The 12,049-nt window shown below is 42.0% G+C and overlaps 1 protein-coding gene across 3 annotated transcripts in view; it reads right to left on the bottom strand.

The window, feature by feature from the left end:
• tmem181 (transmembrane protein 181) overlaps positions 1-12,049 on the bottom strand; it is a 214,792-nt gene that overhangs the window by 111,448 nt on the left and 91,295 nt on the right. For all 3 annotated transcript variants that reach the window (XM_080200317.1, XM_080200318.1, XM_080200319.1), the window contains 2 exons: positions 6,888-6,968; positions 239-338 (listed from right to left, as the gene is read on the bottom strand). In XM_080200317.1, coding sequence (XP_080056443.1) covers positions 239-338; positions 6,888-6,968 — 181 coding nt within the window. The remainder of the gene's footprint in view (positions 1-238; positions 339-6,887; positions 6,969-12,049) is intronic.

Genomic DNA, 12,049 nt, shown 5'->3' with positions numbered 1-12,049 from the left:
TATGTGAACTCAGAATAAGAATAAATCTGTTAAAAACTCAGACCTTCACAAGTATTGATCTGAACTTGAATAAAAGGCAGAAAGGACAGTATGTGTAAAACAACAGCCATTGCTTCATAAGATAACTGGCACAATGAACAAATAACAGCCTTGCTAATATAAAGAGAAAACATTTCAATTTAGAAAACAAAATGTCCCATGCCAAGAAGTGCAACATCTAAAAAGTGCTGACACGTACCATTATAAAGCAGTAACAAAGGCAGTAGAATGGACATCCACTTCTGTTCAATTGCCCAATCTTTCATTGAAAACTTCCTCAAAGAGTGAGCAAACAAGCACTGTGGAAGCAGAAAAAAAAATCTTCGGATACAATAACATTTCAATCAGTCACAAACTGAGGAACAAAATATCACTGTCAGAAAACAAAATTATTCAAGTTTTAATTCTAACACCAATTTTACTCTTCGCCATTCGTCATTTACCAATGGATCTCCTATGGTGTTGTTCACAGTTGACAAGGATGTGTGGAGGGTCTGTATGGTGCAGCAAGTAGACTTCTTAAAAATACTAGGCAAGTTGAGGTGGACAAGTCAGAAGTCAGGTTGCCAAGAAAGCTTCTGCTAAGTGGAGTGTCAGGGTGAGTGACAAGAGTCCAAGCACTCTAGGAAGTTGGTAATCCTGGCAGCAAAAACAGATCAAGCAAGACAACTGTTTTTCTGAAATTAATTGCTGGAAATGGCTGTTCAATGTTGATCATATTGTTATACAGTTATACAGACTAATGAGCAATGCTACTGGAACCTTCTAATTATACAACATTAAAATCACACAGACACAACATTTTGAATGATGAGCTGATGTCCCATGGCATTATAACCTGATAGTCAAGTACTGGAGTACTTTCATTATTTCTGGATATAGAACACAGCAGGGAATAGAGTCCAGGATTTTTAAATTAGGAGGGAAGTGAAGGCATTAGAGAGGGTGCAGAAAAGATTCACGAGAATGGTGTCAGGTATAGGGAACTTAAGTTACGCAAAAGAATGTAAAAGTTGGAACTGTTCTTCTTGGGGAAAAGAAGTTCGAGAGGAACTTTATTTGAGATATTCAAAATTTTGAGAAGTCTGGAGGACCGGATAATCAGGGAGAAACTGTTCCCACTGGTAAAAGGATTGAGAACCAGAAAGTATAGATTTAAGATTAAAAGAATTGGCAAGAGAAGCAATGGTGACATGAAGAAAAACGTTTTAATGCATTTGGAAGTCTAGATACACAACATCCACTGGTCCACCGTATAGTTAGGACTTGGAATGCATTGCCTGAGATTGTAATGGAGGCAGGAGTTTTCAAAAGGGTATTAATTATCAGAAAAGAAAAGAAATGCAAAGCTTCAGGAAAAAGACAGGGGAATGGAACTAGGTGAATTGATCCAAAGGTCACCGCAGACTTGGCTAGGCCTTCCAGAGACTTGGAAGAGCTTCAAAGGATTGGTGGGTAGCTAATGTAACCCCACTTTTTAAAATAGGAGGGATAGAGAAAACGGGGAATTATAGACCAGTTAGCCTGACATTGGTGGTAGGGAAAATGCTGGAGTCAATTATTAAGGACATAATAACTGAATACTTGGAAAACAGTGAAAGGATCAGTCCGAATCACCATGGATTCTCTGAAAAAAACATGTCTGAAAAACACCTGGAAATTTTTGAGGATGTAACTTGTAGAATGGATAAGGGTAAACCAGTGGATGTTGTGTATCAGGCCTTTCAAAAGGCTTTTCACAAGATCTCAGGGTTAGTCAGCAAAATTAAAGCTCATGGTATTGGAGGTAATATATTCAGGTGGATACAGAACTGGTTGGCAGACAGAAAGCAGGGAGTGGGAATAAATGCATCCTTTTCAGAGTGGCAGGCAGTGGCTGGATTCAGTGCTGGGGCCCCAGCTTTTTGCACTATATATTAATGATTTGAACAAAGGAATTGAATGCAGTATCTCCAAATTTGCAGATGACACTAAGCAGTGTGTGCTGTGAGGAGGATGCTAAGAAGTTGCAGAGAAACTTGGACAGGCTGGCTGAGTGGGCAAATACTTGGCAAATGCAATATAATGTGGATAAATGTGAAGCTATCCTTAAGGGGTGGCAAAAACAGGAAAGAAGATTATTATCTAATTGGTGGCAGTTTAGGAAAAGGGAAAGTGCAGTATGACTTGGGTGTCATGATGGAACAGTTGCAGGTACAGCAGGCAGTGAGGAAAGCTAATGGCATGCTGGCCTTCATAGCAAGAGGATTTGAGTATAGAAGTACGGATGTCTTGCTGCAGTTATACAAGGCCTTGGTGAGGCCACACCTTGAGCATTGTGCGCAGTTTTGGTCTCCTAGTCTGAGGAAGGATGTTCTTACAAATGAGGGAGTCCAGCGAAGGTCCACCAGACTGATTCCTGGAATGGCAGGACTGACATATGAAGAAAAACTAGATCAACTGGGCTTGTACTCACTGGAATTTAGAAGAATAAGAGGGGACCTTGTAGAAACATATAAAACACTGATGGGACTAGAGAGGCTAGTTGCGGGAAGAACATTCCTGATGTTCGGGAAATCCAGGACAAGAGGGTCACAGTCTAAGAATAAGGGGTAAATCATTCAAGGTTGAGATGAGGAAGAACTTCTTCACTCAGAGTTGTGAACCTTTGGAATTCTTTACTACAGAAAGCTGTTGGGGCCAGTTCATTAGAAATGTTCAAGAGGGAGCTGGACATGGCCCTTGAAACTAAAGGGATCAAGGGGTATGGAGAGAAAACGTGAGTGGGATACTGAAAGTGCAAGATCAGCCATGATCATATTGAATGCTGGTCCGAAAGGCCAAACGGCCTACTCCTGCATCGATTTTCAATGTTTCTTAAATGGCCTTCTTCTGATTCCATGAAGAGTTTAGGGACGTTGTGAGAAATAGAGTTTACCTGTATAAATAGTGCTAGTGCAAACAGAAGTGGCAGTTATTCTGAGGGAATTATTTTCATCTGATATTCAATTAGAAGACCATATCCAGAAGAAAATTTATCTTTGCACCTGCTTTTGTAAATAATTAACAACTTGACTGATCATTCCCTTTGTGATGATAAGTTCATCCTCTGTTCATAACTTTACTGAACTCAGAAGTGTCAGCCTAACACTATATTATGGAAGTTGAGCAACCTGCAATGACATTTTGGGAGGTATAATCTGATCGTGTGACATGAATACTTGTAGTATCTAAGGGTGGAATTTTCTCATATTTTTGCAGTGTGGGAGTGGGTCGGTAAAAAGGCATGGAAGCCACTGGCGCCAATGGTGGCTTCCTCCACCGTATTGCTAGATACATTGAAAAAATATTTCAAGGACTGGGTCGCAAGACATAATGCTGACAGAGCCCACTCCGTCAGTAACATGGGTTCTAAAAGGCAAGGATGTTCCAATACAAAAAATTAAAAATAATAAGGCATAAAGGCCTAATTTTGAGAGTTAAATGTATTCTAATTGGGATCTCAATGTTGAACCTTGGAATTCTCATTACCGCACTGGCAGGAGGATGGGGGATATAGTTGCTACAGGAAATCACACTGCTGTAAATATGTTTTGGGATTCTCGTGGGATTTTCTGCTTGTGTAGTCAATCTCGCCTGCTGAAAACTGGAGTAGATAATTTGCACAATTCCAAGGCCTATTGGCTATAAAGGAGCATTCACACAGCTCAAAGCAGGTTGTAATCTGGTTGCAAAATTCTTGCAACATTCCATACCATTCTTCAAGGGGAAAAAGGAATGTGAAGATAGAAAACAAAACAATTTCTAGAGTGAGGATGGGTGTTCTCTCAGAAGAGCATTGGAATAGTTGATACAAAAGCAAGATGCTGTGGATGTTAGATATTTAAAATAAAATTAGAAAAAGCCAGAGACAAGTGTTGAAATTGCAGGGCCCCTGGCAGATATACTTAAAATGTCAGTATCCACGGGTGAGGTGCCGGATAATTGGAGGATAGCACATGTTGTTCCATTGTTTACAAAAGGCTCAAAAAGTAATCCGGGAAATTATAGGCTGGTAAGCTTGACGTCAGTGGTAGGTAAATTATAGGAAGGTGTACTAAGAGATAGGATCTACAAATACTTGGATAGACAGGAACTTATTAGGGAGAGTCAATATGGCTTTGTGTGTGGTAGGTCATATTTGACCAATCTATTAGAGTTTTTCAAGGAAGTTACCAGGAAAGTGGATGAAGGGAAAACAGTGGATGTTGTCTACATGGACTTCAGTAAGGCCTTTGACAAGGTCCCACATGGGAGGTTAGTTAGGAAGGTTCAGTTGCTAGGTATACATGGAGAATGAGTAAATTTGATTAGACATTGGCTCAATGGAAGAAGCCAGAGAGTGATAATGGCGGATTGCTTCTCTGAGTGGAGGCCTGTGACTAGTGATGTGCCACAGGGATCAGTGCTGGGTCCATCGTTGTTTGTCATCTATATCAATGATCTGGATGATAATGTGGTAAATTGGATCAGCAAATTTGCTGATGATACAAAGATTGCAGGTGTAGTGGACAGTGAAGAAGGTTTTCAAAGATTGCAGAGGGATTTGAACCAGCTAGAAAAATGGCAAATGGAGCTTAATGCAGACAAGTGTGAGGTATTGCACTTTGGAAGGACAAACCAAGGTAGAACATACAAGGTAAATGATAGGACACTGAAGAGTGTTGTAGAACAAAGGGATCTGGAAATACAGATACATAATTTCCTAAAAGTGGCATCACAAGTAGATAGGGTCGTAAAGAGTGCTTTTGGAACATTGGCCTTTATAAATCAAAGTATTGAGTACAAGAGTTGGAATGTTATGGTGAGGTTCTATAAGACATTGGTGAGGCTGAATTTAGAGTATTGTGTGCAGTTTTGGTCACCGAATTACAGGAAGAATATTAATAACGTTGAAAGAGTACAGAGAACATTTACAACGATGTTGCCAGGACTTGAGAAACTGAGTTACAGAGAAAGGTTGAATAGGTTAGGACTTTATTCCCTGGAGTGTAGAAGAATGAGGGGAGATTTGATAAAGGTGTATAAAATTATGATGGGTACAGGTAGAGTGAATGCAAGCAGGCTTTTTTCACTGAAGTTAGGGGAGAAAAAAACTAGAGGACATAGGTTAAATGTGAAAGGGGGAAAAGTTTAAAGGGAATATTAGGGAGGTGTTTCTTCACACAGAGCGTGGTGGGAATGTGGGAATGAGCTGCCAGATGAAGTGGTGAAAACGAGCTCACTTTTAACATTTAAGAAAAACTTGGACAGGTACATGGATGAGAGGGGTGTGGAGGGATATGGTCCAGTTGCAGGTCAGTGGGATTAGGCAGAAAAATGGTTTGGCACAGCCAAGAAGGGCCAAAAGACCTGTTTCTGTGCTGTGGTGTTCTTTGGTTCTATGGTGCCTCACCTGCTAGTATTTACAGCATTTTCTGTTTTTATTGGAATAATTGAGGCAAGAGGCAACAAAGGCATACAAAAGATGTTCATATGAACTAAAGTGGGGCAACATCACATCCCATGAATCAATAAAAATCAGCAAAAAAATTAAACTGATCCAAAATTGACTTTATTCCACACAAGCCTTTTCAGTCAGCACTACAACTAACAATACATTATCCTTTAATTCAGTTCACATCATAAAAATATGTAACATACAACATATGTTATTGTCCCCCATGCAAGGCTTATTGAGAAAGTGAGGAGGCATGGGATCCAAGGGGACGTTGCTTTGTGGATCCAGAACTGGCTTGCCCACAGAAGGCAGAGAGTGGTGGTAGATGGGTCTTTTTCTGCATGGAGGTCGGTCACCAGTGGAGTGCCCCAGGGATCCGTACAGGGACCCTTGCTATTTGTGATTTTTATAAATGACCTGGATGAGGAAGCGGAGGGATGGGTTGGTAAGTATGCCGATGACATGAAGGTTGGAGGTGTTGTGGATAGTCTGGAGGGATGTCAGAAGTTGCAGCGTGACACAGATAGGATGCAAGACTGGGCGGAGAAGTGGCAGATGGACTTCAACCCGGATAAGTGTGCGGTGGTTCATTTTGGCAGGTCAAATGGGATGAAGGAATATAATATTAAGGGTAAGACTCCTGGCAGTGTGGAAGATCAGAAAGATCTTGGGGTCCGGGTTCACAGGACTCTCAAATCGGCTTCGCAGGTGGAGGATGTGATTAAGAAGGTGTATGGCTTACTTGCCTTCATCAATTGAGGAACTGAGTTGAGGAGTCAGGAGATAATGCTGCAGCTTTATAAGACCCTGGTCAGACCCCACTTGGGGGACTGTGCTCAGTTCTGGTCACCTCATTACAGGAAGGATGTGGAAGCCATTGAAAGGGTGCAGAGGAGATCTACAAGAATGTTCCCTGGTTTGGATGGCATGCCTTATGAGGATAGGTTGAGAGAGCTCGGTCTTTTCTCCTTGGAGAGACGAAGGAGGAAAGGGGACCTGATAGAGGTGTAGAAGATGTTGAGGGGTATTGATCGGGTGGATTCTCAGAGGCTTTTCCCCAGGGCTGAAATGGCTGCCATAAGAGGACACAGGTTTAGGGTGCTGGGGAGTAGGTACAGAGGAGATGTCAGGGGTAAGTTTTTCACTCAGAGGGTGGTGGGTTCATGGAATCGGCTGCCGGCGGTGGTGGTGGAGGCAGATTCGATAGGGTCTTTTAAGAGACTTCTGGATGAGTTCATGGGACTTAGTAGTTATAGGTTGGCCAAAGGGCCTGTTTGTGCTGTAGTTTTGTGCCTACATTTTGATATAAAGGACTTTGAGCACCAGCATTCTTAACATCAAGACATCGTGTATCAGGAGACTAATAATTAGTAGCACAGGCTATACTTACTGTGACCATGAAGGTGAAAACTACAAAGATGAACCTGAACCAGATTTCCACTTGTGAAAACGAGGCATTATACATCTTCAGCTGTCAAAAGAAAATTTAACACTGACATTACAGAGAAAACATATTTTAAATCTGACTTGCTTTCAAAGCTTTAATTAAATGTTATGAAACTATCAAGACATTTTTAGGTGGAAAAAGCTTTTAATATCATTTTCTATAGTTTATATATACAATCCATACAGCGCAGAACGGGGCCATTCAGCCCATCGAGTCTCACCCAGGCCCTATCTCCATAATTTCACTTACCTACCCTGCTAATCCCCCGATCCAGTAAGAAGCCTCACAACACCAGGTTAAAGTCCAAAGGTTTATTTGATAGCACAAGCTTTCGGAGCACTGCTCCTTTATCAGGTGAAGAGTTGGAGTTCACAAACAGAGCATATATAGACACAGACTCAATTACAAGATATTGGTTAGAATGCAAGTTTTTACAGGTTCAATCCTTCTGACACGAAGGGTGAATTTAGCATGGCCAATCCACCTAACCTGCATGTCTTTGGACTGTGGGAGGAAACCAGAGCATCCAAAGGAAACCCATATAGACACAGGGAGAATGTGCAAACTCCACACAGACAGTGACCTGAGGCCAGAATGGAACCCAGGACTCTGACGCTCTGAGGCAGCAGTGCTAACCACTGTACCACCCACATACTAGATATTTGATAAAGCCACTAAATCAAAATCCAATCCAAATTTCAATAAGCCTACAGCGCTGTTACGATTGTCACTAATCCACACATGCAAAAGTGATCATGTATACATACTGCTGGTGCAGGACATTGGCTGTCTATTTGAGCATTGGGAAATCAATAATGATTTGAAGACAAGGTTCAAAAACATTTTAATGCATGACAAAGATGCAACCTCATTGAAATTCAGCATGGATTTTTCATAGCACAAAAGGTGAGTAATATGTTGTAGTTACCCAATAACAATGCAGCAAACAAGATTGAGGATTCCAACTTGAGCAGAACATCAATCTCAAGTTGATCTTTATCAAGGTGCTGTACCCTCAGCTTCAAATTTTATAAACATCAAAGTAGCAAAGTTCCCTATTCTAATCATACCCTAATAATATAAATGTAGGTTTTTACTTTCTTTAAGCTTAAAAATAGCCCATGGATTTGCATTGTATATAGAGATGATGAAATGGTTAAGTCGTTCATTCCCTGATGCTTCAGGGTTTAATAGGCTGGCTGATGCATAAGGTTAAATCTCATGGGATCCAGGGTGAGGTATCTATCTAAATGGATACAAAATTGGCTTCTTGACAGAAGCCAGAGGGTGGTTGTAGAGAGCTGTTTTTCAAACTGGAAACCTGTGACCAGCGGAGTGCCTCAGGGATCAGTACTAGCTCTACTGTTATTTGTCATTTATATTAATGATTTGGGTGAGCATATAGAAGGTTAGTAAGTTTGCAGATGACACTAAAATTGGTGGCAATCGTGACGAGTGAAGAAAGTTATCTCCAATTGCAACAGGATCTTGATCAATTGGGCCAGAGGGCCAACAAATGGCAGATGGAGTTTAATTTAGACAAATGCAAGGTGATGCATTTTGGTAGACTGAACCAGGGCAGGACTTACTCAGTTAATGTTAGGACATGGGGAGAGTTACAGAACAAAGAGATCTAGGGGTACATGTTCATAGTTCCTTGAAAGTGGAGTCACAGGTGGACAGAGCGGTGAAGAAGTCATTCAGCATGCTTGATTTCATCGGTCAGAGCACTAAATACAGGAGTTGGAATGTCTTGTTAAAGTTGTACAAGACATTGGTAAGGCCACGCTTGGAATACTGTGTATAGTTCTGGTCACCCTGTTATAGAAAGGATATTATTAAACTAGAAAGAGTGCAGAAAAGATTTACCAGAATGCTACCAGGACTTGATGGTTTGGGTTATAAAAGGAGAGGCTGGATAGACAGGATTTTTTTCTCTGGAGCATAGGAGGTTGAGAGGTGATCTTATAGAGGTCTATAAAATAACGAGGGGCATAGATCAACGAGATAGTCACTATCATTTCCCAAAAGTAGGGGAGTCTAAAACTAGAGGGCATAGTTTAAGGTGAGAAGGGAGAGATACAAAAGTGTCCAGAGGGGCAATTTTTTCACACAGAGAACACAGAACATAGGACACTACAGAGCAGTACAGGTCCTTCAGCCCTCGATGTTGCGCCGACCAGTGGAACGAATCTAATGACCCTCTAACCTAAACTATTTTCATGTTATCTATATGTCTATCCACTGACCATTTGAACGCCCTTAAAGATGGCAAGTCCACAACTGCTGCAGGCAGGGCATTCCACACCCTTACTACCCTCTGAGTAAAGAACCTACCTCTGACATCCGTCCCATAATTACCACCCCTCAATTTAAAGCTATGTCCCCTCATGTTAGCCATCACCATCCGAGGAAAAAGGCTCTCACCGTCCACCTTGTCTAACCCTCTGATCATCTTGTATGCCTCAATTAGGTCACCTCTTAACCTCTCTAACCTCTTAACCTTCTTCCTCTCTTATGAGGAAAGGCTGAGGGACTTGAGGTTATTTTCGTTAGAGAAAAGAAGGTTAAGAGGTGACCTAACTGGATGGAGGGTTATAGGAGACGGTTTCAAATAAGGGTCAGAGCCTTGGGATGTTACTGGAAATCTAATACTACTTGTGTTGATGTTTTGTCTCTTTTACTCCGCAGGTGTGTCGGTCCACCTTGTTGTCTAACGAGGGGCATGCACACGGTGGGTCGTGCGTGGGCTGCTCTTGGATGTTTCGAGAGCGGCCTAGTACTTTTGTGTCGTTGTGTGTGCTTAAAACTGGACCAGCAGATGGGCACCACAACAGCTCAGTGACTATCACTGCTAGCTGTGCAGATACATGGATTTGGGCCAGTGTCTGTGGGAGTTTGCGCATTCTCCCTGTGGTTGTGTGGGTTTCCTCCGGGTGCTCCAGTTTCCTCCCACACCCCAAAGATGTGCTCTTAGGCTGATTGGTGTAACAAATTATTCTCCCCTGAATCTGGTTTCCAATGGGGGTACCATACGCATACACGCAGGTCAAGGTAGGTGTAGGAAAATGCTTTGTTAAGATGGTGGCGCGGGCTCGTTGGACCGAAGGACCTGTTTCCCGTGCTGTGTTGTTCTTTGTCTTCTGCTGAAAGTGTGGGATGTGTGATTTATGCCAGTTACCTTCCTCATGTCCTTACATTGTGAAATGAGATAGCCCATAGTCTTCAGATGTAGGAAAAATCTCTCAGTCAAGATAGTGTCTTCTGACAAGTGGAAACATTGTAGGAATGAAGGGAAAAGAACAAGAAAGGAAGGAGGACTCAGGAAACCCAACTACGAAAAATGGTGCACTCCAAAGATTGAACTGCGGAACTTAAATCTTTAACTCAGAGGTATTCCTCAACAGAATGAAAGAGTTAAGTGTATCTCGGAAGTTCAAAGCCAGAATCAATTTGGCTAGAGCCAAGGAATAAAAAGGGTGCAATTAGACTGCTGTGTAGTCTACAGACCACCATCTAGGGAGAAGTATGTAGAAGAACAAATCTGCAGAGGCATTACAGAGAGACGCAAACATTATAGAATAGTTATGATGGGGGATTTCAATTATGATGTAGAGATGCCAGCGTTGGCTGGGGTAAACACAGTAAGAAGTCTCACAACACCAGGTTAAAGTCCAACCAGTTTAATTGATAGTAATCCCACAAGCTTTGGGAAACGCTGTGCCTTCGACAGGTGTGTGACCTCCACATCCTTCCGGTAGTGTGGCGACCAGAATTGGACGCTATATTCCAAATGCGGCCTAAGGTTCTATAAAGCTCCAACATGACTTGCCAATTTTTAAACTCAATGCCCTGGCCTATGAAGGCAAGCATGCCATATGCCTTCTTGACGACCTTTTCCACCAGCACTGCCACTTTCAGTGATCTGTGTCCTGTACACTCAGGTCTCTTTGCCTATCAATACTCTTCTGCCATTTACTGTATATTTCCTATCTGTATTAGACTTTCCAAAATGCATTACCTCACATTTGTCCGGATTAAACTCCATCTCCCATCTCTCTGCCGAAGTCTCCAACTGATCTATATCCTGCTGTACCTCTGATGATCCTCATCGTTATCCGCAAATCCACCAACCTTTGCATTGTCCACAAACTTACTAATCAAACCAGTTACATTTTCCTCTAATTCATTTATATATATCACAAATAGCAAAGGTCCCAGCACTGATCCCTGAGGCACGCCACTTGTCACAGCCCTCCATTCAGAAATGCACCCTTCCACTGCTACCCTCTGTCTTCTTTGACTTTGGCAGTTCACCTCTGATCCCATGCGACTTCACCTTCTGCACCAGTCTACCACGATGGACCTTGTCAAAGGCCTTACTGTAGACAACATCCACTGCCCTATCCTCATCAATCATCTTTGTCACTTCCTCAAAAAACTCAATCAAGTTTGTGAGACACAACCTCCCATTCACAAAACCATACTGCCTCTCACTAATACATCCACTTATTTCCAAATGTGAATAAATCCTATCTAGAAGAATCCTCTGCAATGATTTCCCTATCACTGATGTAAGGCTCACCAGCCTGTAATTATCTGGATTATTCTTGCTACCCTTCTTAAACAAAGGAACAACATTGGCTATTCTCCAATCCTCTGGGACCTCCCCTGTAGCCAGTGAAGATACAAAGATTTCTCTCAAGGCCCCAGCAATTTACTCTCTTGCCTCTCTCAGTATTCTGGGGTATATCCCATCAGGCCCTGGGGACTTGTCTATCTTAATGCTCTTCAAGAACCCCAATACCATCTCCTTTTTGATCTCAACATGGCTCAAAACTATCTACACATCCTTTCCCAGACTCATCATCCACCAATACTAACGCAAAGTACTCATTTAATACCTCACCCATTTCTTCTGGCTCCACACACAGATTCCCTCCCTTGTCCTTGAGTGGGCCAGCCCTCTCCCTGCCTACCCTCTTGCTTGTTTAGGATGATAATAGAAAAGGAAAATGGGCAATCCATAATTTGTTCCTTATCTTAATTTAAAACCATTAGACCACAAGATACCAGAGCAGAATTAGGCTTGTCAACCCATTGAA

The sequence above is a fragment of the Carcharhinus amblyrhynchos genome, chromosome 12, assembly GCF_965287045.1.
Source record: "Carcharhinus amblyrhynchos chromosome 12, sCarAmb.v2.hapA, whole genome shotgun sequence".
Classification (NCBI taxonomy): domain Eukaryota; kingdom Metazoa; phylum Chordata; class Chondrichthyes; order Carcharhiniformes; family Carcharhinidae; genus Carcharhinus; species Carcharhinus amblyrhynchos.
Note: the sequence above shows the minus strand (reverse complement) of the source record. Positions and strands in the feature narration are given on the sequence as shown.